Source organism: Lepisosteus platostomus, chromosome 25 (assembly GCF_059453375.1).
Source record: "Lepisosteus platostomus isolate fLepPlt1 chromosome 25, fLepPlt1.hap1, whole genome shotgun sequence".
NCBI classification, from domain to species: Eukaryota; Metazoa; Chordata; class Actinopteri; order Semionotiformes; family Lepisosteidae; genus Lepisosteus; species Lepisosteus platostomus.
Window position 1 is genome coordinate 5,574,898 of NC_142635.1, and position 27,907 is coordinate 5,602,804.

A 27,907-nucleotide genomic window follows, 5' to 3' on the forward strand; every position below is an offset into this window, starting at 1 on the left:
AGGCCTGGGACATTCACAGTAGCCCTACTGGACATAACCAGCACAGTGAACTGACTTACAGCATGCTGTTCCTGTTCAGTATTAAACCTGTGAATTTGCAGCACTTACAGGGGATGCATTTTGCATGATGTTCAGTCTATTTTTTAAAATATCCTTATAAGAGTGTCAGACAGCTTCTCTTCAGTGCAAACTTTACAAACTGCCCCTTTGCCCTTGGCTTCTAAGGTTATTTTATTCCTTGTTACACAACTGATTGCACAGACCGGTAAAAAAAAAAAACACTCACACTAACACTCGTCTCTATCTATAAAAATCTTTAATAATGAGGCTTTCTGAGAACCCATTCAAAAGAAAGAATTTCAGGATTGCAGTTAACCTCAAACCGTACTGAGGACACTTGATTCATTTCACAGTCTGTATAAAAATAGTCAATAAAACATACATACTGTACTAGAGATAAACAATCGAGAAAGTATGTACAGTATACATTAGCATTACTGTAATTCGAGAACTGTCAGCAGAGACACAGGGATCACGTTGAACATTTTTAGTATTCACTGCTTAACACGCTGAAGAAAACTACACTTCAGCATGAAACACATGTTGGGTTGTGGTCCTGTAACCTTTGAATTGACTTTTGTTTTAAAACAGAAACTTGCCTAATACACTGGAACATTAGTAGTTCTTTCATTGTAGATATTTTTAACCTTTACTTGGTTATTTTGCCCCAAAGGAACAGGGCAGCACAAGAACCAACAGTCTCAATTCATCCCGCTGGAACTGTTTGGTTTTTGTTCAGAGAATCTCTTTCACGGGTTCAGCCTAGACGGTCCATACCACAATACCGTTCCCTACATTGTAACTCTTTTGTCTTTTTGGCCATTTATTTCAACTGTTTTATTCAGTCGTAGGAGATCGTTAATGCCAATTTTCGGATGTCTGTTTAAAACATTTTATACGCACATTTCAGGATCAGAAAATGTACAAGTCCGCAGTCTGAAACTCCAGGTTTTTTGAGATTTAGGCCACAATTGGTACAACAATACAATTGGATTAATGTTTAAGAGCAGAAAAATACAGTAACAGCCATAGCTGTATTTTTAGGGTGTTCAAAATCTCACATAATATACTGTGATACAAGACAGTGTAAAAAAAAAATGTTTGGAATAGTGAAAGATCGTAAAACATTATAAATACTGATGATTTAAATAAAAACAACTTGTCACGTAAGAATTTGAAACAGTGGCTGGATTGTTCCAGTTCTGAATATTCTTTTCGTTTTCTTGTGGCATTGACAGGCCTTGACAAAACTTTGTTTCATCCTTTCAGCATCGGTCTGTCGGATTTTGCTCATTTTGAAAACAAAAGAAAACATGCCAACACATCCCTATTATACCGCTCTTCCAAGAAAATTGTTTTGAAACGGCGACGATCTCTCCCTGTTGATCGAGTCGCAGCCACAGATGTACCAGTCTGTTTTAACAATATTTTTACACAATGTTAGCCTTCGCTACAAAATACAGGTGCCGCTATAAAAAATATTCTAAGAACAAAAAGCTCTGCTCTAAGAAAAAGTGATGTCTGGGTGGAGTCTGCATGTTCTCCTTCCAGTTCACATGAGTTTCCTCCAGGTGCTCCGGATTCCTCCTGAAGTCTCAAAACATGCTGGTGGGTCAACTGGCTTCTGGGAAAAGTGGCCCTGGTGTGTGTGTGTGTGTGCCCTGCAATGGACTGGCGTCCCGTCCAGGGTGTACCCTGCCTTGTGCCTGTTGCATGCTGGGATAGGCTCCGGCTCCCCCTCCACCCCTGCACGGGGCGAAGAGGTTAGAAAACGGATGGATGGCCGAACGGAATGGTTTTAATTTACGACCATTTCCAAATTCGTAGGCTTTGAACCGGTTGAGACTCATCTAAGTTCTGCGGCTTCCTGGGAACAGAAGAGAGGATGACTGTGTGTGGGGTGTGGGGTGTGGGGTATGTTAAATCTAACTCACAGTCGTTCGGCCCCGCACAGTCGTTCCAGCTCTCACTTAATGAGCATCCTCTCGTCGTTCTCCAGGGGCCCCCGGAGGGAGACGCTGGCCGAAACCGCGCACTCTTGGCTGTGGAAGCCGCTGTCGACCACGGGGCTCCCGCAGGGCACGCCCTCGCCGACCTCCTGGCAGGGGGGCGCCGCGCAGGGCTCGAACACGATCTCGAAGCTGTCCCGGGACTCCCCGGGTTCCTTGAGGATCAGGAGCTGGAAGTCCGAGAACCTGACCAGGGCCTTCTCGGGCAGCTCCACCTTGTGGAGGTGCTGCAGCGGCAGGCCGTTGACCGCCATGCTGCCCCTCTTGCTGACGTGCTTGATTTCGAAGCACAGCTCGGAGCGCTCGAAGGGCCGGAAGGCCTGGAGGGCAAACTGACTGCGGGAGACGCGGGTGTCGTAGAACGAGACGTCGCAGGCCTTGGCGTCGCGGCCGAACAGCACGGTGTCCTCCGCCCGGTGCCTCAGCTTCCTGTGGAACTGCAGGTGGCGGAACACGTCCTTGGCGCTCTGGTGGGGGTGGTAAACCTGGATGCGCAGGCAGGTGAGGGTCTCCTCGGTCTCGGCGTCCTCGAAGTTCGCCATTTCCCCGGGATTAAAAACCTTTAAGGAAAGAGGGGGGCGATCGGTGAGCCATAGCCAACAATCCACAACAAAACAGCTAAGACATGTGAACTACGCAGGAGTATTCAGAACAATAATCCTTAGAGGAACATATTATTGTTGTTTTTGTTGTTCTTATTACAATAAAAATAATATTAAATAATATATTTAATATAATATCCAATATATATTGTTTTTCTAGATATTCCAATCAAAGCATTTTACAGGTAATGGGAAATCCCACCGCCACCACCAATGTCCCAGAGCAGAGTGATGAAGCCAGTTCAGAGATGGGGATTATTAGGAGGCCATGATTGGTAGAGACCTGTGGGAAATGTTTAGTGAATAATGGACTCATTTTCACAGGAGTGTAATTAGTTGCTGTGTATATAATTATGTGTCAGTGAGCAAAGAAATAGTGTGTGCTGCAGATGTTTGGATTTGGGTTCTGGGTGCCTGAATCAGTTCAAAATGTAAGCAGTACCCATGCTAATGCAGTTTAGTTGCATTTGTGAAAAAATACTTTCCAAAAGGTCTTCAAGACATCAAAAATGTCTTCTATTTTGTGTGAAGCCATCATGTGTGAAGATCCCGAGATTAACTATTTTAAGAGTGAGATCTTTCACACTTAGTTAATTGTGTTTGTTCCTGCTAAGTTGGAGAACAAGACATGCAAACCTCTTGTTTTGCAATGCAGCAGTATTCTTCCAGATCGCTCTCCAACGTCATGAGAGGCTCAGAGTGTACAGTAAGTCTAACCCTCACTTCCAGGAATCCAGACTCTACACGTACAGTTCAAAGATAAGAAGACAATAAAAGTTCGCTGGGCACAAACATGCAAATGTCACTTTTGGTTTCAGGAAAGACGAGTTTGAGCGCATTGTATTCCACGAAGAATTTCCAGCTTTGATCATTTGTGAACCTAAGTTCTACTTTAATGGATGAAAGCTGTTCTTGTAATACTTGGCCCTACAAAGAAACACCTGCCCCTTCGACCAGTTGAGGGCTGAGAGAGAGACTTTCCATCTGCGCCTGTAAACTACCTTTCTCATGCTAAATTGCTCACTCCTTGCCTTTAATGTTGTACTGCAACGCTACAATCGAGAACACAGCTCTCGGCAATCTGCAGAAAAGACACCAGCCATCCATGCTAAATGTCGCAAAGTCTAAAGTAGAAAACCACTGTAATTCCTACCTTACGACAGGAAAAGAAATGCGGAAAATGACATCTGGAATAACAATTTTCTTAAATGGACACGTCGGACATCAAGAAAAATAAGACTGAAAGTTGGGATGTTTCTGTAATGTGGCTTCAAAAGAAAATGATACTTTTTGTTTTACTTTTAAAGTTTGGAAATTTCCCCCTAGGCCTTTCTGAAATTGTAGCCCTTTGACCATCGTGAAGACAATCAAACCTAGAAGCATAGCAGAACTGACAAAAGCGAAAGCAGTGCTTATTGGTACTAAATACTGTACACATGAATCTGCCCCCAGCCCTGCTGGACAGCTGGAGTTTCGCAGGAGGGGAGAAATGACTGATCCGACAACTGACTGGCAACCTTGTGATACTGACCTTCCTGCTTGTGCATGATCAGGATTAATTACACCTTTGCACTTAGGTGACAACTGTTATTTTTCCAATGGATTTGGACCCTAAGAGAAGCCCTGAAAGACCTTTCAGTCACCTCGGGGTGGGTGCCGTCCGAAGCCCTGTCAGGACTGCAGGCGAGCAGCCAGGAGAGCCCCCAGGATGAATCAGACCTGACACAGCAGAGGTGAGTCTTCTCTTCTTTGGTTCCTGATTCTTGATGTGCACAATGGGAGCTGGCTAACTACTGCTTACTGCTTACCTGTTGTACTGCTACAACTCAGCCAGCACCCATATCACCCTGCAGCTCCCAGCTGGCAGCCCCACTGGAGCTCAGCAGTGTGAGCCTGGCCAGTAGCTGGATGGGAGACTCCTGGGAAAGCTGAGGCTGCTGCTGGAAGAGGTGTTAGTGGGGCCAGCAGGGGGCGCTCACCCTGCGGTCTGTGTGGGTCCTGATGCCCCAGTATAGTGACGGGGACACTACACTGTAAAAAGGCGACGTCCTTCAGATGAGACGTAAAACCGAGGTCCTGACTCTCTGTGGTCATTAAAAATCCCAGGGTGTTTCTTGAAAAGGGTAGGGGTGTTACCCCAGTGTCCTGGCCAAATTTCCCCCTGGCCTTTCCCAGTCATGGCCTCCTAATAATCCCCCTCTCTGAACTGGCTTCATCACTCTGCTCTCCTCCCCCCAGAGAGCTGGTGTGTGGGGAGAGGACTGGTGGGGCTGCACACTGGTGGAGGGGATTCCCAGATCCTTCATCTAAAACAGCCATTTTAGCCAGCAGCTATTTATGTATTCTTATCCAGTTTCTACCGGCTGTCATCTACGTGTTCTGGCATTGTGACCCACTCATTTTTTATCTTCTAAGTTTTATCTTCTAAAAGTTCAGGTAGTGTTAGCATACAGGAGAGTACAGTAGCTTCATATAGTATGAGCCAAAGGCACGAATGTCACTAGTACAAGAGTAATCCAGATAAATGAATATCATAGTGAGCAATCATAAGATAGTCAATAGTAATCAATATCAATGATTGAATAATCTTATGGCACATGTACCCCTTCAGTCCCTTTACAAATCTATAAAAAAAGGAAAAACCTATAATCAAATGTATCAGCATACATATCAAACACGAAATTTGCATGTCAGTCCTTTAAGACTAGTGTGCGGGGGTATTTCTATAGTAGGGGATACACCGTTTAACTCGTTACAGAGTCGAGTTCTACAGCTACAGGAGGCCCGGCCTTTGGACATAGCGGAGTTCGCCGCAGTGCAGGGCGTGGCGACCCGGGTCCGCCGCTCGCTCCGAGGGAAGAGCTGCACCGGTCACTAATACCTGAGCACACACACAGGCGAAGAAGGTCACGAAGATCCGTCAGTGGATCTAAAACTGCGTGGCGACATAACAAAGGTCTTGCGCCACAAGCAACCCCTGTAGCTTCAGTTTATTGGACAACACGCCCGTTATTCTGCGCCGGTACTGGTATGTGTGCGTCATGACTTTAAAGTAACAGACAAGGCTTCGTTCTCCGCAGGGTCTGCATCCGGTGGGGGCAGCTTTAAAAATCCTGTTCCTCACCTTAAATCTCGTCACTATCTGTTAAGTGTCTACACCCCGAGCGTCTTTTCCAAATGTAAACTTCAAACTCGTTTTGCGGTCTTCTGTGCCGGGAATAACCGGTATTAATTCTCCTCCATAGATAGAAACAGAGCTCAGATTCGTCTGTAGCTGCCATTCCACCAGAAATTGAGCCCAATAAGCAGCGGAGAGGGATCCACCAGTAAAAAGAGTCATTCGTTTCAAAAACATTCACAAAAACACGTGTGATTAGAAGCACGGACACTTTAGAGAAAGTTGAGGACAACTACATCGCATCGTCCGCGCTTCCTCATTTATTTTCCCATTTTTCAGTTTCATTTTAAGATCAAACTTTTATTGCAGTCACTCTTGAACTCAAAAACTTAAAAACAAAATAAGTTACCTTTATAAGCGCAGCATAAAACTGTGCGTCTGCTTCACGCCTTGGCCGATTCCAGAAACAACCCTTTGCAGAAGAGAAACGAAAAGCTAACGAAGTTTAAAGGGTCGTCACTGCTCACAGACGCTACTATCTTATCTCTATAAACAAGGAACACTGAAGAAGCTCCCCCCCGAGTGATACTTATCCTTCAGGCATGCGAGAGGGGTGCACGCCGGGCTTTGTAGTGAAATAAACGTGCGACACCGTCGGGTTCGCGGAGCACAAGCCAAATTCCTACAATTCCCAGAAGGCAGCTGGGCCCCTGTAATTGCAGCCGGTTTCCTTCGGGGAAATTCCGAAACGGGGCAATTCCCCGTCTATAGATGTCACTCGGGTAATTCACTACGGTCAATTGGACGCGTTTAGCTTCAAGGTCAAGCCTATAAATTGTTAATCCAGTAAGCCACTGAAACGTTACATATATATATATCAGAAAGCTTTTAAATGGGATTCATTTCCTGACGTGAGTGTCGTATATTTTGCCTGTCTGTGATCTGTGATCATTTCTTAAATCATGTGCTGGGAAAGGGGTTGCCAGTTTGAAATCAACGGCAATGTTTCTAGCTTGAAACACAGGGGGACATAAAGCGATATCGTTTGAGATATAAACGACCTCTATTCTACGATAAAGACCTGTTGTGCTCTCCGGAAGGCTTTGTTTTTTTGTGTGCAAATGATCTCACAGCACAGAGAAACACGCCTTACCCTCGCAATAACCCGCTGCCCTCGGGGATGGCAGTTATGTGTCATCCATGACAGGATATATCCAGAACAGTGCCTGTACGAAAGTCTGCTCCCTCTTGAAACCCCTCGCATCCTGGAGTTTCAGTGCCTCCAGAGTTTCGCGTATTTCAGTGAGGATTTTTTTTTGTGTCACGCCGTACTCCACACATTTAAGGGCAGAAAAAAATATCTTATTGGGGAAATACATTTTGAAATACAAAACTGAAATATCAGAATTGTGTACCAGTCCCCGCCTCCCTGAGTAAATTATTGGTGTAGTTTCCTTTGGCAGCAGTTACAGCTGCGAGTCTGGAGACAAGATCACTTTATTTGTCATATACAGTTTCTTGTATTAGGATTTTATCTTTTCACAGACCCCAGCTTGCTCTCCATGAGACACACAGACAGGGAGAGAAGCTTGGAGTCAGAGCGCAGGGGCAGCCATTTATACGGCGCCCCTGGAGCAGCTGGGGTTAAGGGCCTTGCTCAGGGGCCCAAGGGAGTAGGATTCCTCTGCCAGCCGTGGGATTTGAACCGGCAACCTTCCAGCCACAGGGGCAGATCCTGAGCCACAGAGCCACCGCACCCCTGCAAATAGGGGGAGAGGTTGGTAGAAAGAGGTGAATATTAAACCAGAGCAGTAGGTAAAATCCGAGCCATGACAGTTCTAGAGTAGAGAAGTGTACTGTTCGTGTACACTGGTATTGCTGTTTGCGCCAATCTCTAAACGCAGGCACAATACTGCAGGCGACACATCACAACAGACAACACCACACAATAGACAGTAGACAGTATATTACAAACATGATAAATAATAACAACCAGAACAATGCTGTATGTTGTGGAGAACAATTAATATGTGGTAGTTAAAAGCAAGAAATATGTGTTTGTCCATGCAAAAAGTGCACAGTGAAGAGGTGCATTGAGTTCTGAGGTATTGCATTATTATTAACAAGCCAATAACACAGCAATCTATATAACACAGAACCTTAAAACAACAACACATATACCACTCGCACTACATACAAAACTATGCTTTTCAGAAGTCTTCCTTCTACAGGCCCAAACGTCCTGCTAGCCCAAATCACTGTGCAGCACCTCGACAGGCCAGGAAGCCTGTCCTAAATCAAGGGATCTGACCCAAGACTAAATCTGCCTTCCTGCAGCATGGATGTCCAAAAGTGAATGGGAATCTGTCCTCCTATTCTAGAGGTGCGCCGCTAAATTAGGAGAGCACGATTTTAGCTTGAGGATTCCACAATCAAGGAAATTAGAATTTCCTTATATCTCTATATCTAGGTATCTCCCTTGCTCTAGAAAAAAGGTTCAGGTTACTTAGCCAGAATCTGGTCTCCCAGACCGATCAGAACAGGGTCTTCTTGCAGGGCGCAGGCTCCGAGGAAGAGGAGGGTGACGGTGACTCTCCTGTTTCTGTCTCCTTCACTCCTGGTCTTTTCTGTTTTTTTTACACTGTGGTCCTGTGTTGAAACATCTAATGACGTCTCTAGAAGTTCATTAACTAGAGTAAGCCAGAAAAAAAATCTCTTTGATTGTTTGTGTTTACCAATTTCGCAACCCCAGCTATAGATGGCAGACACATCAAATGACATCTATTGTTTTTTAGTTTTCTGTGTTACACACACCTTCATTTTCTAACCTCTTTATCCAGTACAGGGTTGCAGGGGAGCTGTAGCCTATCCCAGCAAGCAACGGGCACAAGGCAGGACACACCCTGGATGGGACACCAGTCCATCACAGGACACACACACACACCATGGTAAATTTTCCCAGAAGCCAATTAACCCACTAGCATGTCTTTGGACTGCGAGAGGAAACTGGAGCACCTGGAGCAAACCCACACAAACACAGGGAGAACATGCAAACTCCACCCAGACAGCACCCCAGGGATTGAACCCAGGGCCCCAATGCTGTAAGGCAGCAGGTCTCCCCACTGTACCACAGTCCCACTGTCAAATAATCCAAATTGTAAATACATTTAATAATTTAAAGAAGTTCCAAATAACATAATATAACAATACAAATGATTATTATAGTATTTTTATACAGGCAAGCAAATAATGCTGTCTTTGCACTGCCCTGGGTTCAGTTTCTGTTTTCATCTGAAACCTCGTTGTGCTAAAACACAAAGGTTAGATGTGTCCTGTGATGGACTGGCGTCCGGCCCCTGGTGTATCCTGCCTTGCCCCCATTGCTTTCTGGGATAGATTCGGGCTCTCCTGTGACCCTGTACTGGATAAAGTGGTAAGGAAATGCACGGGAAATGTCCTTTCATTCATATTCCTGTGACTCGGGAATGATTCGCCTAAATCAGCCCATCCTTATTTTTATACACTGGAGCTCTCTCCGTGAAAAGTGATCTCAACGGGTTGAACCGCGGTGGAAGTGTTATGACCATTCGGACAGAAAATAAAGCCAAATTCTAAAAGAAAACATTTTTTTTTTATCTTCCATATTCTAACACTGGAGTTGGAACAGAGTGTTGAAAACGCGGTCGGTTTCATCATTCCGTGACCTCGTGAGTCCACCAGCTGACTCGTCGCGGAAGGGAATCACAGCCGTGTTTAAATTTGGAATGATCTACAGCGCAATAGTCAATGTTTGTTGGCTCAGCATGTTAAATTATGTCGAGTTTGAGAATGAATATCACCATGGTTTTCGTCCAAATATTACTGGATGATATTCAAATTATTTACCGCCTTGTAATATCTATTGTATTGTGCGCTTCCCGAAAGAATCATCCGTGTACTTGTACAGTACACACAGTATGACAAATCAACTCCGTTTCAAAATATTGAGCAAAATCATTACAACTAAAAGTAACTCAAATGAGGTGGTCCTAACTGAATGTATTCTGAATACCGTACTCTCAAGCTAAACAGTAGGTTTACCGCGAAGGCTTTAAAAATTATATGTGATGTAACAGTGGAAAGTCCCGGAGACCTTGTCCTTTTTTAAAATGAAAACGGTGCTACTTCCCTGCGCTTGAAAGAGTGGTACCGCAAATATCAGGCCTCTCTTTAAACTTAAAAGGGGAGAGAGAACAGTTCAAAACCGCCTTCGACGATCTTAGTATTTTCATACGATTCAACTGGGCGGGGGTGACGTTCATTAGCGTGACAAGAAGTGATCAGAATCCCCAGCAGAATTTGTTTGCATTTATACAGGTTTTGTCAGGTTTGAGTTTCACACCAGCAGTGAAAAGCTGAATTCTGATTCTAGACGAATTAATCTGTTCTCAAAAGATCGGAAGGAAGAGACGGGCCGTGCAGGCACGCAAACTATTTTTTTTGTTATTTAGAAATTATTTACAAATAAAGTACTTTGTACAGTACATCATTCTTTTCACGATTCCTTTGAACGAATCATACCGAAAAGATAAGGCTCCAGATTTTTCGCTTGAGTTCTGAGGTATTGCATTATAAATATAAAGGGCCTGATCACTTATTTACCTGTATCGGATTTTGTTTGGTGAAAGGATTTTTAATTATTAATGAACAAGACGAGAAAACCACAGGAGCTCTCTCGTCCCTGCGCTAGGTGCGGTCCTGTCAGTCGCTCCAGGCTCCAGACACTCCACAGGAAGTCCCGCCTAACCAGGAAGAAGAGCTACCTTAAGAGCCGAGCCGGGTGAGTGGAAGGGAACATAAGTTTTGTTTTTTAAAAGTACTTGCAAATACGGTACATGGACGTAAATACGACTTGAAACTCGTGTACAGAGAATGAATCTGAAACGAAACGTGTGTGTCTAACAAAATAGGAGTTTAAAACGCTGGCCAGCATCTATTAATACATGTGTAACTTATTAAATATAAGGTTCAATAATGTATCTTATTTCCCAGGCGCCGGGATGGAAGGGTACACCTACAGTTCTCAACAGCGTTTTACAAAACACCTAACGACATGGCAGAAAACGGAGCAGAGTTAAAGGGTCCGAGCAAAGCTAAATTCAACATTGAAAAGCTATACCACCTGCTGGTTTTCATTCCAGCAGAAACAGTTACCTTCATGAGACAACTGAAGCCTTACTGGATCGAAGAAGGTGCTTCAATAGAAACTTGGTTTCTAGTCACATGCGGGGTTGACCTCTACTCCGGAACAAACAAAGCTTGAATTGAATTATTTTGGGCCTCGTGATCTCCTTAGTTTACATTGTTCTGTTCTTTTCCAGATACTGTATCCTCCCTGCCCTCGGTGATCGTCACTGCTGGGGCCTCTTGCTTGTGGGAAAAGCCCAGAGTGTAGCTCTGTCTTCTCCAGTGAGCACCCAGTGTGTCACTATTGACACTATGGACCTGGACAAGGACATGGATAGCCAGGAGGTGGTTGCGATGCTGGAGGAGTGCAGACAGGCTACACTGGCCGGACCAGCTGAGGTGTCCGAGGACGTCGAGGAGCAGTGTCAGAGGTGTCAAGGTGGGATTCAAAAGACGCAGATTTAAGTGCAATAGAACCAACTTATCCTGTACTCCCATGACTGTTAACCTGCTTACTTTGGACAGCTAAACTAAAACATGCTGAAAAAAAGAAGAAAGAGAACACAAAGTTTCGGCAGTGGAGCCTTCTTCAGGTGAAGAAGGCTGAAGAAGGCTTCTGAAGAAGCCTTCACACCGGGGTGTCCCTACTCTTATCGAGAAACGCCCGGGGATCTTTAATGACCCCTGAGGCTCGGGACCTCGGTTTAACGTCTCATCTGAAAGATGATGCCCCCTACACTGTAGTGTCCCCGTCACTATACTGGGGCATTAGGACCCACACAGACTGCAGGGTGAGCGCCCCCTACTGGCCCCACTAACACCTCTTCCAGCAGCAGCCTTAGCTTTCCCAGGAGTCTCCCATCCAGGTACTGGCCAGGCTCACACTGCTGAGCTCCAGTGGGGCTGCCAGCTGGGAGCTGCAGGGTGATGTGACTTAAATATGTAGTAGTGAGACCAAAAAAACCATGGTAGAACATGCACAAAGCGCACAGGGTATGGCCACCCCTCCTTCCTCAGTAGCTCCTCCCCCTGTCAGCCTGGCAGAATCCGCAGTCTGACGAGAAACCTGCTCCTCCGAGTGGTGGTGTCGCCCCCTTGTGGTTCCAGTCAGAACTTCAGGGGGCCAGCCTGCCGCCGCTGGTGCTGAAAGGCCGCCTCGGTCATCCCGGTCCCGTCAGTAAGCCTTGTCTCCCGCAGGCTCTCTCCCAGCCGACCTGAGGACTCTGCTTCAGGAGGCGGGGGAGATGAAGTGGCCGTTCGTGCCGGAGAAGTGGCAGTACAAACAGTCCGTTTCTCCGGAAGACAAAACAGACCTCAAAGACCTGATCAGCAAAAACCTTCCCAAGTTACTGGTATGAAACCGTGTGCTTGTGTTTTATCCCTTTCAAATGAAATTAAGAAGTCTCCTTAAAGTTGTCATGTCTGTTTTGAACATAACTAATGCTAAACTCATTAAATTCATATTATTTGCTCTAATGTATAGACATGAAAGGAGAGCACAGTGGATAACATTGCTGCCTCACAGCGCTGGGGCCCTGGGTTCGGTTCCTGGGGTGCTGTCTGTGTGGAGTCTGCATGTTCTCCCTGTGTTCACATAGGTTTCCTCTTGGTTTCCTCCCAAGACATGCTGGTGGTTTAATTGGCTTCTGGGTGAACTGGCCCTGGTGTGAGTGTGCGTGTCTGTGTGTGCCCTGCGATGAACTGACATCCTGTTGCTTGGTGGCATGGACCCCTGCTCCCCATTGACCCTGATTTGTCACACACCTGACAAAGGCTCCGCAACTTAAAGGTTGTTTTTCATTGCTTTTCTTACCTTTCAGCACAGAACAAACCTTTACCTGTTCCTTTGCAGCCTGCGCATGCTGATGTAAAACCTATACATGCTGACGCAGCTACCTGCTTGACTTTCTCTCTGCTAAAATACTTAAACTGAGGAATCCCTATGTTAGAAAGTGAATTTAAATGAGTTGTAAACATTGTTGCTGTTATTAACGATGTAACTACTGTATGATGCAAGGGGATCAACCCACTCTGATCTTAAAGATTTCTTTTATAAAAAAGTAGCAAGTCTTTGGACTGTGGGAGAACATGCAAACTCCACACAGACAGCACCCCAGGAGTTTAACCCAGGGCCCTGGCACTGGGAGGCAGTAATGCTGAACACTGTGTCACTGGGCTGCCCTTTTAATCCTTAATCTGAGTCCTTCCAATGCCAAATATTTGTTTGGTGGAATTTTTCTGTAGTTCCAAAACTCTTGTTGGTGTGTGTCTTGCCTCTCCCCTTCTTCTGCTCTCTTCTCTATATAGCGTGGTACTCATAAAAATATAGTCTTCACTTTTCATTGATCGGAAAGAGCTGATCACCCCACGGTCTGGCTGTCTGCTCTGGGCTGCAGGTGTCAATATTTAAGGCTTCCTGTCTTGTTAGATCTCTATATAGGCTCCTGGGTATTTCCATCTGATCGTTTACGTAGCAGTGCTGCACACAGTATCAGCACGTGATTACTGCAAGAGACCATGCATGTTTAGTTCTTGTCTTGGACTTACAATGTGTACCTGTAGCTATACAGTGCCTAATATTGGAATCTACAGGTACAAACAGAGGGTAACGATCGCAGTTTAAATCTCACAAAGGGCACTACAGAATCACACGAGCAGAGATGAGCGTCAATAACTGGGCCTGGTATGAAAGCCCAGGCTTTAAGAAAGGTCCCATAAGACTGTAATTCACGATCCCTAAAGGTGATCTCCTGTTCTCTTTTTCTTTTTCTCTTGCAGAATTATTTGAAAGCTGCCATCGTGGCTGGGGACTCCGTTTCGGCACTCTCCGCTGCCTTCTTGATCGACCGTTTTCTGTACTGGGTAGATGCTTCCCACAAGCTCCTGCAGATAGCCAAGGCCCTGCACAAGCGCTATCCCACAACCCCCGTCGCGCCCCAGCTGGTGATCCGACAGGCCCGGCTGTCCGTCAACACAGGTGACTGTCCGCCTCTTGGCTGACCTCAGTCAGGAGAGCCTGGATTTCGCCGGAACAGATTTACATTGGCAGTCGCTTTTATTACTGCGGGGTGCTTAACTGCGGCACTGTGGGTACCTTGCACAGGAGGACAACAGCTGTGCCTCACCTGGGGTTTGAACCCGCAAACCCTTTGGACCAGGTGCTTGTCCCCCCAAACCAAGGGGGATCAAACCAAACATTTTTTTTTTAAAATCTTTGTTTTATTGAACGTAACAATGTCACGTCTTGGCTGGGGTATGGTCTGTGTCTGCTGGAAGTGTTACATGTGATCCTGGGATGTTACTGACAGAACTGTGCTCTATCAAGTGCCTGATGACACAAGATAATCATCACCTTGTTGCCTTTTGCCACAGGCAAATTACAAAAAGCGGAGTTCATATTGAGCAGCCTGATCAATAACAGCGGGGCAACAGGTAAGTGAAAGTTTTTCTATCTGCGTATTTAAAAACTGAAACAGAGCATGTCTCATTACCATACATGTTCCAAAGAGCTAATACCTAGATCTGTTAAAAATACTAACTAAACCGAACAGCCAAGCATTTAAGGAAAGTGTGAGATATTTCTGATCTATTTAAAATATTTTCCCTTTTCAAAAAGATTAAGAGCCCAAACACAAGAGGCATAAAAGTGCATAACTGCAGAGTGAGCTCTCGAGATCCTCTTCTGCTCTTCCATAGTATCTATTCTCTAAGCGCATTACCCAGAGGGTCACAGGGGAGCCGGAGCCTATCCCAGCAAGCAATGGGCGCATGGCAGGACACACCTTGGACGGGACACCAGTCTGTCACAGGACACACACACACACACCAGGGCAGATTTTCCCAGAAGCCAACTAACCCACCAGCACGTCTTTGGGCTGCGGGAGGAGACTGGGGCAGAGATTATTATGAGGGGGAATTGATTCAAGTATGGGTGGCAGTGGTTAGCGTTGCCGGGTTCAATTCCTAGGGTGCTGTCCTCGCGGAGTGTGTACGTCCCCCCCCGTGTTCGAGCCGGTTTCCTCTGGGAGCCCCCCTTTCCTCCCCCAGTCCAACCCCGCCTTAGATAAAGCAGTTAGCAAACAGATGGATGATTCAAGTGCTCTTTGTCAAAGCCACGTCAATGCAGAAGCCTTCCAAATGGGCAGTAAGACACTGGCTACCCTCGTGTATCTGGGACCCTTCCGCCGCCTGCTAGCGTGGAAAGTGTCAAACGTGACGAGATCACTCTGACAGCACGGGCCCCGTGGTGTGTCTCTGCCACAGGATGCTGGGTTTACCAGCAGGAGAGTGACCGGACCCTGGTACAGGCCGTCAGCATCCAAATCAGGGGGCAGATTCTGCAGAAACTCGGTGAGCTCTCGAAACCCGGCGGCGTCTTGCGCTGAGTGAGTCTGTGTGGAAGTGATGAAAACCTCAGACGTGGTCAGTCGCTGGATCTTGTAGGGCAGGGGTCTTGGCTTGGCCTAATTATTTAATTAGGTAATTAATAGGGGACTGTAGTTTGAATCACATCACTTTATTGGCCCTTTACAATTTCTTGCATGAGGAATCCGCTGTAAAAGGGCTTTAGAATTTAGAATTTACAGTAGAAGAGGGTTCTAATTGTTTAATTGATAACTCCGACTGGAATAAAAAGCAGAAGATGCGGCCCCACAGGAGCTGATATTTTAGAAATTGTCCTGGCTGAACTAGAATTATAAAACCAGTCCAGTTCTTATAGACGCAGTCCCACCAAGCATGAGATTATTAAAACTGGTTTTTCTGTAAGAGTGTCACCAGGCAGCTGGATCTGGAGTATCAGGTGAAGGGTTGAGCCAGCAGAGGGCAGTGGTGAGACACTCCACAGCCAGAGGTAAAAACCACAGATTCACAAGGCAACTGGGGAACTGGCCAGTTTAAGTATTTACAGTAGGCTCATGTTTAAGGTTAGTGAGTAAAAGTGTCCTGGTCGACTCAGGTTTGGGTCAGACCCTCACTGTTTTACCGGACAGTGAGGATCTGATTTCCAAGAGTGTCCCTGTGGTACGTGGCTCCTCACTGCCCGCCTGAAAAAAAAATTGCAGGGTGCTGTTTCACCCTCATTGCCCAAACCATGTTTTCCGATCTTCCAGGACTGTGGCGTGAGGCTGCGGAACTGGTCTGGGCTTCTCTGATCGGATTCTGTGCGCTCCCCCAGCCAGATAAGAAGGTTTAAAAACATCTTTTTCTTCTGAATTGAACAATTCTTCAGGGGGTCTCAATCTGAAGAGTTCTTGCAGTGTAAAGTAAGCCTGGATAAAAAAACAACAACCGGACAGATGATTTCAGGGTAATCTGCTGTGTGTGTTCCTCTAAGGGGGGATGTTAGAGTCTGGTGTGTTCCAGGCGATGTACCGTATGATACAGGTTGAACAGATAAAATGCACAGTGCATAATGACAGGTGCTTTTGCAGAAGCTTTTATACTGTAATGTGCCAAAGACACTTTCACTAACCCCCTCCTCTGGTTTGTTCAAGGGCATTGGAACATCCCTGGGAATGCTGGCCAATATTCTGGCATCAATGAATGATCAGGAGTACGAAGCCTTTAAGACGAGCCCACATGTTGACTTTGTGAGTCAGCATCCATCCACTCTTACATGGCAGACGTACTGTAAACTGCACTTTGCAGTTCTCTTCCACTGCAGCGTTGTGCGCGAACTCACAGCGCACACGCCAGTAACCTCGAGCTTTTTTAACCAGCCCTGTTAGAGCACTGGCTGAGGGTAATGCGTTATATCTGTACTAGTCTGATATTTGGGGTTTTTGAATTATTTTGAGTATAAACATGACAGGGGTGGCACAGTGGCCAGCATTGCTGGGGTCAGCTCCTGGGGTGCTGTCTGGGTGGAGTTTGCATGTTGTCCCCGCGTTTAAGTGGGTTTCGTCCACAAGTCCAAACAGTCCAAAGACATGCTGGTGGGTTAACTGGCTTCTGGGAAATGTGGCCCTGGTGTGTGTATCTGTGTCAATGACGGTCCTGTGATGGATGGGTGTCCCGTCCAGGAAGTCTCCTGCCTTGCGCCCGTTGCTTGCTGGGATAGGCTCCGGCTCCCCTGCGACCCTTTACTGCATAAAGCAGTTAGAAAATGGGCTGGTAATACGTATTGCATACAGTTTACTAAACTGAGTTTCAGGGTCAAATCTATAAAAGTGTTTCCCCTGTCATATTCCAAGCCTGGTGACCCACACACTTGTTGGCTTGTGTTCCAGCCAGTCCCTCAGTTCCACCATCACCAGCTTCATCAGAATCAGACTCATGTGAACTACTTGCTCCCAGCTCTTCAGCATGATGAAACTTTAACTGTTGTGTTGTGTAAGTGAAATAAAATCCCCAGCTAGAAACAAAATGTCAAACTATTCAGTTGAACCAACTTCCTTGATCCAGTAAGGCTTCGGTTGTCTCAGGAAGGGCATGATTTGCACTGGAATGGGAACTCGCAGGTGTGTGAGGCACCGGAACCGGGATTTTTGAAAATGGACGAGTGGATAAATGCCTGGCAGAAACGCCAGCGGTCAGAGCAAACCGCGCAAGACGTACCCCCCAGGAGCCGCAAAAACGAGACCCCGCCGCCCTGTGTTGCCATAAAAAAAAAAATTAAGCAACTACGCCATCATAGCGAAGATCGATTCCAGTGTTTTGTCATGCCACTTCTGAAAAAATGTAAGAAAATTGGGCATTAGAATTCAGTTTTAGAAAGAAAACGCTGCAGTGTAAGGGGGCGTGATCGATTGTAACTGTCTGCGGGTTTTGTCTTTCCCCAGAGCTGTCTGAAAGAGCAGGGCCACCGGCTGCTCTCGGCCGCTGAAGCCGCCCGGCGGGCCGTGGTGTGCAGCCGCTTCTCCCCGCTGTTTGTCCTGACGAACGCGGTGGGTGGTCGTCCCTCCCGACAGCGCCTCTGACCACGGGTCGCCCCCTGGGAAGCAGTAATGCCAGCAGCCACATCACCCGGCAGCCCCCAGCTGGCAGCCCCACTGGAGCTCAGCAGTGTGAGCCTGGCCAGTACCTGGATGGGAGACTCCTGGGAAAGCTGAGGCTGCTGCTGGAAGAGGTGTTAGTGGGGCCAGTAGGGGGCGCTCACCCTGCAGTCTGTGACAGGGACGCTATACTGTAAAAAGGCGCCGTCCTTCGGATGAGACATAAAACTGAGGTCCTGACTCTCCCAGGGTGTTTCTCGAAAAGAGTAGGGGTGTTGCCCCAGTGTCCTGGCCAAATTTCCCCCTGGTCCTTCCCGATCATGGCCTCCTAATAATCCCCATCTCTGAACTGGCTTCATCACTCTGCTCTCCTCCAGGTGGGGCTGCACACTGGGGGTGGATGGGTGTCCAGAAAAGCACTATAGAAGTGTAAGGAATTATTATTGATAAAAAAGCTGAACATTTACACTGGCCCTCACCATCACGGGTGCAACACCAGGCCGATCTTACCGAAGAGCAACTGTAAGGAAGAAACCACACCAACTAGTCACTTCTCGACATCTGTTAAATGTCAGTTAACTGCAACAAAGAACATGCTTGTTGCAGAACATGGACCCCCACTGGCCCCACTAACACCTCTTCCAGCAGCAGCCTCAGCTTTCCCAGGAGTCTCCCATCCAGGTACTGGCCAGGCTCACACTGCTGAGCGTCAGTGGGGTCACCAGTTGCAGGGTGATACAGCTGCTGGCAGACAGGAGGGGGTGACAGCAGGCTTGGGGCACCTGCTGAGAAATTCGAAATCCCCCCTTTTCAGAATCCGAGCTAATGTCGGCGGTGACTTTATTTTAGTACACATGGTTGTTATGAGGTCAGTGCTTCTACACGTTTTGTAATCGAGTTCGTTCTGGGCTTCTTTGAAAGCAGCTTTGGGCTATGAGTCCCAGCCCCCTTTAAGCTGTTGTTAACAAACTGGAAAGTCTCTATGGATTTCTCACCCCTTCATAAAAAAAAAAATCTGATTTGCTGTTTTCATCGAAGACTCACTTTGCTTCTTTCTTCTTTCTTTTTGCTGAATTGGGCGCAAATTTTATATTTGATAGATGAGACTTTATTGATCGCAAAGGGAAATTGATGTGTTACAGCAGTCCAGCCCAAGACAAGACAAAAAAACAGACATCAGAAAGGATGAAACATTACAATAAGTACGGCAATACAAAATAAATATAAAACAAATAAATAAATACATAGGGGTGTGCAAAATGCGCTCATAGTCACTGTAAAAACAATCAAATCTGTGCAAACTGTGCAGAGATTGATAGCGGCTGTCTTTATTGCAGGTCATACAAGGGACATGCCTGCTGTCCTACGGTCTCTCGGAAGACTGCCCGCCCGCAGAGAGGCGGGCCTTTCTGGGCCGGGCCAAGGAGGCGTTCGAAATCGGCCTGCTGACCAAGACGGAGGACGACTCCGTCGCCAGCCGGCAGGAGCTGCACACGTTTGTCAAGGCCGCCTTTTGCCTGGCGGCCGCCCACCGGTGGCTGGGGCTGGGAGAGGAGGCCGCGGCGCGGGCGGAGCGGACGTGCCGCGAGGCCATGGGCCTGCTGTACGCCTACGCCTCGGCGAGGGGCCGGGAAAAAGACCGGCTGTCGCAAGGCATCATGGGGCTCGTCGGCGGCGCGAAGGCCGCGCTGGGGGTCGCGGGGTTCCCCAAGTCGGACGGGAAGTCGTACGTCCCCGATAGCTACCTGGTGAGGGAGGAGGATCTGTTCCGGGTCCGGCCGGATGGTTTCCACGGCGTCGTGAGGAGGTACGCCCAGTACCACGCCTCGGTCTGCGAGGCCTTCCAGTCCCCTTGCGGGCACCCCAGAACCGGGACGGGGGGCTCCGGGGGCGCCTGCATCACCGCCTTGAAGACGGCGACCGAGGCCCTGGAGACCGAGTGTGGCCCCTGGGGGCGGCGCGGCGGGGCCGAGGCCAGGCGGAGAGAGTTTGCCAGGACGCGGGGGTGCGGGCACGGGGCGGGCAGCCCGGCCGGCGACGGCGGGAGCTCGGGGTCCTCCTCCTGGCACGTGGTGTCGGGCACGGGGTCCTCCGGCGGCTGGGAGGACCTGGGCGACGAAGCGCGCGGGCCCGCCGGGAGGGAGGGGAGAGACGCCGGGACCCTCGCTCGGGGTGATGGGGACGGCGGCCACGGGGGTCCGGGGAGCGGGCCGGACTGGGGTGCCTCGGCCATGCGGGAGCTCCGGCTGGACGGCCCGGGCGACGGGCTGGATCCCGTCCAGCCGGCACGGATGACGACCGCCGCAGCCGGTACGGGCTCCCCGGAGTCCGCGGCAGATTCCGCAAGGCCGGGAGCGGCAGGGACGTTCCCGTTCGGTGCAGACGGGCAGACGTTTGCGGCTAAGGGGAGCGGCGGCGTCCCCGCGTGCCGCGAAGACGCCGAAACTGAGGACCCTTCGCTGGGCGAAACCGATGACGTCTCTCCCCCGCCGCCCCTGCCTGTGGTCTCCCCATCCGAGCGGCCGGATCACGTGCCCTTTCACGGAGCAGCTGATTCCAGGCTGCAGGACTTCTACGATATGGATACGGAAGCCGAAACGGATGACGATCTGATGGATCCCACTGTTGCCGCCACTGGAGATGGTGTCAGACGACCCCGGATTTATTCCCCGGAAGATTGCGCAAGTACCAGGAGGGCACTGATGCCCCGTGGCGTCCCTGTGTGCCGTGAAGACACCGAAACTGAGGACCCTTCGCTGGGCGAAACCGATGACGTCTCTCCCCCACCGCCCCTGCCTGTTGTCTCCCCATCCGAGCGGCCGGATCACGTGCCCTTTCACGGAGCAGCTGATTCCAGGCTGCAGGACTTCTACGATATGGATACGGAAGCCGAAACGGCCGACGATCTGATGGATCCCCCTGTTGCCGCCACTGGAGATGGTGTCAGTCGACCCCGGATTTATTCCCCGGAAGATTGCGCAAGTACCAGGAGGGCACTGATGCCCCGTGGCGTCCCTGCGTGTCGCGAAGATGCCGAAACTGAGGACCCTTCGCTGGGCGGAACCGATGACGTCTCTCCCCCGCCGCCCCTGCCCGCGGTCTCCCCATCCGAGCGGCCGGATCACGTGCCCTTCGACGGAGCAGCTGGTTCCAGGCCAAGAGATTTCTACGATATGGATACGGAAGCCGAAACGGCTGACGATCTGATGGATCCCCCTGTTGCCGCCACTGGAGATGGTGTCAGTCGACCCCGGATTTCTTCGAAAGCGGGTGCTGAGCCCCACCGGAGGCCGGGCCTTTCGGGATCGCCCCCGTCGCCGGGCACCGGCAGCTCTTTTGAAATGATGGAGAGCGACACGGCGGGAAGGTTCCGGTCGCCCGATCCCCAGGGAGGTGTGCGGGCTTCCCGGAAGTCCGCGGAGGCGCCGGATTCGGCCGGCGGGGACCGGGCGGGCTCCAGGAGCGCGCTGGTGCCCGCCAGCTCCACAGAGGAGCAGCGCTTCTTCGGAGAGGTGACGGAAGAAGGCGGCGGCGAGGACGGCGAGGGCGACGAGCAGCTCGCTCTCCCGCTGAGCGTCAGCCACAGCTCCGCCTCTTCCGGCCACTCGTTTTTCTGGTCCTCGCAGTATTCCAGCAGCTTCTCCGACGTGGGCAGCCCTTCCCTCCTGAGCTCCAGCGGCGATTCGTTCGTGCTCGTGCCTGGGCTGACGCGGGTGGAAGTCCTGAAGGAGCGCACGCTGAGCGAAGACGACTACCGGCGCCTGCTGTCTGGCGTCGGGCACACTTGGCTTCTCAACCGTCTGAAGTACACGGGAGTATTCAAGCCGAAAAGGCTCAGAGGAACCCACAGTAAGCTCTGAATGGTGTCCCTTCCGCTTTAATCTGAGGTGGCACAGCGGCGGCAGAGGTTAGCAGTGCTGGAGCCCTGGGATCAATTCCTGGGGGTGCTGTCTGGGTGGAGTTTGCATGTTCTCCCTGTGCTCCTGTGGGTTTCCTGCAGGTGCTCCAGTTTCCTCCCACCGTCCATAGACACGCTGGTGGGTTAATTGGCTTCTGGGAAGACTGGCGCCCTGCTGTGAGTGTGTGTCCTGTGATGGACTGGCGTCCTGTCCAGGGTGTGTGTGTGCCCTGTGATGGACTGGCGTCCTGTCCAGGGTGTGTGTGTGTCCTGTGATGGACTGGCGTCCTGTCCAGGGTGTGTGTGTGCCCTGTGATGGACTGGCGTCCTGTCCAGGGTGTGTGTGTGTGCCCTGTGATGGACTGGCGTCCTGTCCAGGGTGTGTGTGTGCCCTGTGATGGACTGGCGTCCTGTCCAGGGTGTGTGTGTGTGCCCTGTGATGGACTGGCGTCCTGTCCAGGGTGTGTGTGTGTGCCCTGTGATGGACTGGCGTCCTGTCCAGGGTGTGTGTGTGTGCCCTGTGATGGACTGGCGTCCTGTCCAGGGTGTGTGTGTGCCTTGTGATGGACTGGCGTCCTGTCCAGGGTGTGTGTGTGTGTCCTGTGATGGACTGGCGTCCTGTCCAGGGTGTGTGTGTGTCCTGTGATGGACTGGCGTCCTGTCCAGGGTGTGTGTGTGTCCTGTGATGGACTGGCGTCCTGTCCAGGGTGTGTGTGTGTCCTGTGATGGACTGGCGTCCTGTCCAGGGTGTGTGTGTGCCCTGTGATGGACTGGCGTCCTGTCCAGGGTGTGTGTGTGCCCTGTGATGGACTGGCGTCCTATCCGGGGCGTATCCTACCTTGTGCCTCTTGCTTGCCGGGATAGACTCTGGCTCCCCTGTGACCCTGTATTAGATAAAAGAATGGATGGTTACATTGTAAGTAAATGTACAAAGCTGAATCAATCCCAATTGGATACAGATTCCAGTGGATAATTACCTAGATTTGATTACAAGAAATGATGTTGACCAATGTAAGTGTGTTCACGGTATGTCGCGTCCCATGAGGTTCTTGGGTTCGAATAGCTTTTCTGTCAGGAGGTTTTGTTAAGTTAAAATCCTGAGCTGTCATTAATATGAAGAGTTCAAGAGAGTCATCACTCTCCAATATCAACTCAAGCTTTCATGGAACAAATTGGGCATCAAGTTAATATTAAAATAGTGTCAATGAACTGGAACTTGTGCACCTTAATCCATCCATCCATTTCCTAATCGCTATCCAGTTCAGGGTCGGGGGGGAGCTGGAGCCTATGCCAGTAAGCAACAGGCACAAGGCAGGACACACCCTGGCTGGGACACCAGTCCATCACAGAGCACACACACACACACTCACACACACTCACACCAGGGCCAGTCCATCTCAGGGCTCACACAAACACACACGTCTCTGGACTGCGGGAGAAACCTGCATAATGTGATGGAAGTGTTACAGTGTTACAGAGCGCTTCACCCACCTGTGTTTTGCTCCAGACGCACTGCTGCTGAAGTACTCGAAGGTATCGGACTCGTGGAGCGCCCGCGAAACCCAGGTTCACATTGGCGCCTCCACCGGGAAGAAAGGCAAACAGAGGTCAGCGTTCTGGGTCCAGTTTCTACATCAGGAAGAAGTTCTGGGCAGGTAAACCAGTTCGGGCAGTTTCTCTCTGAGCCAGCTGAAGCCTGCCCTTCAGATCTTAGATAGTTCCAGTTATCAAAACGTGGGTGGGTGACACCCGAAAGCAGTAGCAAGACACCTCTGAAGACTGGGGAGAACAACTCCAGTTCTCCCATAGACACTGAAGCACATTTTAATAGCACATTTGGCGGAGCGGTGACTCTGTGGCTACGGATCTGCGCCTGTGGCTGGAAGGTTGCCGGTTCAAATCCAGCGGCCGGCAGAGGAATCCTACTCCGTTGGGCCCCTGCGCAAGGCCCTTAACCCTAACTGCTCCAGGGGCGCCGTACAATGGCAGACCCTGCGCTCTGACCCCCAGCTTCTCTCCGTCTGTGTCTCCATGGAGAAAAGCTGGGGTAGGCGAAAAGACGAATTCCTAATGCAAGAAATTGTATAAGGCTAATAAAGAAACATTAACATTAAAGAAGCAGAGACGTCTTTTTCTCTTTCTCTCAATGCTACATGCGAGCTGTAAAACACTGCCTTTCATGTCTGCCAATATGAGATAAAACGAGTGATTACTGAGACGACAGAGGTATGTTTGTAAAAAGAATCGACTGTAAAATTACTATAATATCTGAAAGAAAACAAAAAGCTGTTTATTTGGCTCTGTAGTGGGGGTAGTAATGTAACTCTGTTCAGAGAGCTCCGCGGGTGAGATTTCGATATTGCAAGATCATACCAAATCTATCACTTTCACGCGGAGAATAGCCGGGGTCGAGATATGGTTTTGGTAACTGAGTAGTTAGGTTTTGGACTTATACCTGAAGGGCAGATGTGAAATCTTTATCAAGAAGAGCTTCCTTTCGTTTTATTGACCTTTTGGATGTGCCTGGCAGGTTTCTAAAAAGGCGCGAAGCTCCAGTAGATACGTTCTGAGACTTAAGGCTTGTTCATAAGTTTGGTCCAAAAGTCTAGTTTAGCCTGTCTTAGCCACAATACGTCTAAAATCCCATATTTCAGCTTTAATGGAACAGCTCTGAAAAGCACAACAGTTCTGAAACTGTGGCGACATGTAAACCTGCTGTGTGATCTGTCACGGATCCTTAGTTTTCTCCTGTATTCGATATGGACCCTTTTCATACCATCATGCGTTTTATATACCATTTAAAGAAATTGTTTCGACTGCTGTTCTTGCCGAGATCAACGGAGAAGTCTGGATTGCAAAATGCCCCAGGCTCCGCTGGTTTGCGGATTGGGTGTCGCCGACAGCTCTGCTGACACAGTCTAACCCCCCCGCGGCTGTTTCCTCTCCAGCTACGTGGGCAAGGAGTATCAGTCTGAGAAAGAGCTGCGTTATCACCTGAATGACGTGGAGCGTCAAATGACCGCACAGTACTACGTCACCGAGTTCAACAAGAAGCTGTACGAGAAGCAGATTCCCATGCAGATCTACTTTATCCCCTCAGAGGTCCTCCTGGTAAGGCTCTTTGTGCAGCAGCTGCAGACGAGAACAGGCCCTTCACAACCCATCCAGCCCCTTTGGGTAGCTGAAGGGGAACTGCGGCCCTATTTTTATATTTTGTCAAACGTTCACAGTAACTTGTAAAACCTCCAATTTATGTCGCAGAATATTATTTCCAGGCCTGCGCAGCGCCATGTTCTGCGATTCAGAATGAGCCAGCAAAACATCCGGTGAGGTGAAGTGGGCCTGATGACACTGTAAACAAGCAGGCTTGTGAATCCATCTCTTTTAGTCCAGTTAAAATATTGCTCTAGATTTCTAGACGGTTTCCCAGACAAATACTACTCACTTGTTATCTCTGCACATGCCGATCAGGTTGGAACATTTCTGCGGTGAAATGTCTGCTGCCCAGCTTGTGCGTATTCGCTCGTCCACACCATCACATCAGTCAGTACAGGGACTAGTGAGCAGGAAGGGCCGCCTCACGTCACAATTCTCACAAGCTCTCGCCCGTGGTGAGACCAGGGATTTGTAACAGCATGGTGACTTGCAGTACTTTCACAAAGTTCACCATTTCGTGCTTCATACGAAATTCGTACTTTTTTTCTATACCGTCAACAAATTTATTTTGTTACAGAGATTGAATAACTTTCTTAAGAAGACCACTGATAACTGTATTAAAATTTCATCAATTTGATTATTAAAATATCATTTCTTTCTAACCATGAAATATTAAAATAGTGTGGCAGTTCCCCTTTAATAATAATGATCATGATAAATCTTTCAATTATTGTAGCGTAACACTTTGTTTTTATAAGCTTCATGGTTTCTAGCCATGATATTTTTCAGCTATGTGGATGCTCTGAAGTGGGCATAAATGTTACCATTTAACCGTTATTAGACTTAAGGTTAAACAAACATCATGACTCCTAAATACTCTGATGCAGCCAGTGCTCAATATGAGGGGCTGATAGATACTTAAAGGGCCAGATCTTAAGTAATTTGAATGAGAAAAAAAAATAGATACCAGTCTGGAATTGGGCAGGATGAGTGATATGAGTGTGTAATGCAAAAAAAAACCCCGTTATGTTTATGCTTTTAATTTTTTTCTTGCTTTTTAATGACTGTTAAAAAAAGTTTTAAAAATGCGACTGACAGCGGACTTTGAACATTTCCCTTGTTTGTGCTTAGATTCTCGAAGACAGGCTCATAAAAGGATGCGTGAGCGTGGAGCCATACATGCTGGGGGACTTCGTTAAGCTAACGAACAACAAGAAGACCGTCGTGAGGGACTACAGAGCCACAGACTACGGGATAGCGTTCGGTCATTTCACCTTCGAGTTCTCGGGCCACACGGAGATTGTGGTTGACCTGCAGGGTGAGTTGGGGGAAAATGCTGCTCCCGTGTGTAAGAGAACTGCAGCGCTATTTCATATTTCGCGGTCAGAAAGAATCGGCATTGATGTAAAACCCCTGATTTACTGTACATCACAGAATAGACTGAATGTCCACGTCTGGGCAGCGCCATGTTCAGAACGAGGCAACGAAATGTCCCGTGAGGTGAAGCTGGTCTTGACAAAATGTATCATCAGTTGTATTGTTAAGCGCCTTGGGGCAACCTTGTTGTGAAAGGCGCTATATAAACATAAATTGAATTGAATTGAAGCGGCCTCACTATTACAAGCACCTTTTACCAATTATTATTACACTATACACAAGCAGGCTTGTGAATACATCTCTTTTAATCCAATAGAAATATTGTTCTCCATTTTGAGGTGGTTTTGTGACAACAACTACTGCTTGCTTGTTAACTCTGCCTGCAGATCACTTTGGGACATTTCTGTGGTGAAATGTCTGCTGCACGACCTGTACTTATTCGCTCGTCCATCACAGTGCATTAGTCATTTCAGGGACTAGTGAGCAGGAAGGGCCGCCTCACGTCACAATTCTTACAAACTCTTGCCCGTGGTGAGTCCAGCAGTTTGCAACAACACGGCGACTTACAGTACTTTCACAAAGTTCCCGATTTTGTGCTTCATTTGAAAGTTGGCAATTTTTTCTATTACGTCAATGAATTAATTTGTTACCGAGATGTAATCGCCGGCCTGAGAAATGGGGGACTGGAGTTCCCCTCTAAAGTCACTTTTTTGTGTGTCTTTTCTTGCAGGCTGGGTTACGGGAAACGGAAAAGGATTAACCTACCTCACAGACCCACAGATTCATTCGCTCAAGAAACCCAAATCTTCCTCGAATTTTTATCGGCAGGGCATAGAGTACTTCCTTCAAGATCAGCATGGAGCCGACTGCAATGAAATCTGTCAGATGCTTTCGCTCGGGAAACTTCCAGGGATGTAGGAACGTCCGAAAACGAGAGCTGCCCGTCGGCTCACCTGGCTCGTCAGGGAGCTGTCGGCTTGTTGATTCTAGGATCTTAGCCGGCTGTTTCCTGAAAGAAGCCAGGAGTATTGGATTCGGCAACTTGTTCCATACTCCCACTACCCTTTGGGTAAAGGAAGTACTTTTGGTCTAAAGAAGTAGTGCCCGTTGCTCTGGTTCGTGCTTCAGTGTTGATGCCCAAGACGTCCACTGTCTTGACTCTTGTCAGAAACACTTGAGGAGAGTTTCATCTCTCAGCAGGTTAAACATGTGGAAAACCTGGACACCTTTAGATCCTGCAGTCCTTTACCTCCATTCATGAATGACGCACTTTATACTCAAGCCTAAAACTAAAATGTTATCTCAAAGTCTGTAATGTATCAACTTATGTAAATAACACTGTCCTGTCATATTTTATTGTGTTTTTATTGTGTTGGAGCCCTGGATACAAGAGTTGGTTGTGCTGTCTATGGGGAGTTTGTATTCTCTCAGTGTTCAACTCCAGGTGCTCCACTTTCGTCCCACAGTCCAGAGACATGCTGGTGGGTTTATTGGCTCCTGGGAAAACTGGCCCTGGTGTGAGTGTGCGTGTGTCTAGGTGTGACCTGCAATGGACTGGTGTCCTGTCCAGGGTGTATCCTGCCTTG

The 27,907-nt window shown here is 48.5% G+C and overlaps 2 protein-coding genes across 4 annotated transcripts; one reads left to right on the plus strand and one right to left on the minus strand.

Moving 5' to 3' along the window:
* Positions 1-299: 299 nt before the first annotated feature.
* Positions 300-7,767, minus strand: tifa (TRAF interacting protein with forkhead associated domain). 2 transcript variants are annotated; one of them, XM_088619522.1, is made up of 3 exons: positions 6,199-7,767; positions 3,308-3,411; positions 300-2,629 (listed from the first exon to the last, which is right to left on the minus strand). In XM_088619522.1, exons 2-3 carry the CDS (start codon positions 3,356-3,358, stop codon positions 2,027-2,029), a joined length of 654 nt encoding a protein of 217 aa, XP_088475648.1. In that variant the 5' UTR covers positions 3,359-3,411; positions 6,199-7,767; the 3' UTR covers positions 300-2,026. The 2 variants fall into 2 exon arrangements, with proteins under 2 accessions (XP_088475648.1, XP_088475649.1); XM_088619523.1 differs by lacking the exon at positions 3,308-3,411 and having other exon boundaries at positions 6,199-6,674.
* Positions 7,768-9,745: 1,978 nt separating this feature from the next.
* alpk1 (alpha kinase 1) lies at positions 9,746-27,672 on the plus strand. 2 transcript variants are annotated; one of them, XM_088619512.1, is made up of 14 exons: positions 9,949-10,608; positions 11,150-11,394; positions 12,153-12,307; positions 13,734-13,932; positions 14,328-14,387; positions 15,219-15,305; positions 16,067-16,143; positions 16,451-16,546; positions 17,738-17,842; positions 19,228-21,739; positions 23,296-23,443; positions 24,737-24,899; positions 26,076-26,262; positions 27,052-27,672. In XM_088619512.1, the coding sequence occupies exons 1-14, from the start codon at positions 10,472-10,474 to the stop codon at positions 27,237-27,239; spliced, it is 4,359 nt and encodes a 1,452-aa protein (XP_088475638.1). In that variant the 5' UTR covers positions 9,949-10,471; the 3' UTR covers positions 27,240-27,672. The 2 variants fall into 2 exon arrangements, with proteins under 2 accessions (XP_088475639.1, XP_088475638.1); XM_088619513.1 differs by lacking the exons at positions 24,737-24,899; positions 26,076-26,262; positions 27,052-27,672 and having other exon boundaries at positions 9,746-10,608; positions 19,228-21,797; positions 23,296-23,431.
* The last annotated feature ends 235 nt before the right edge of the window (positions 27,673-27,907 follow it).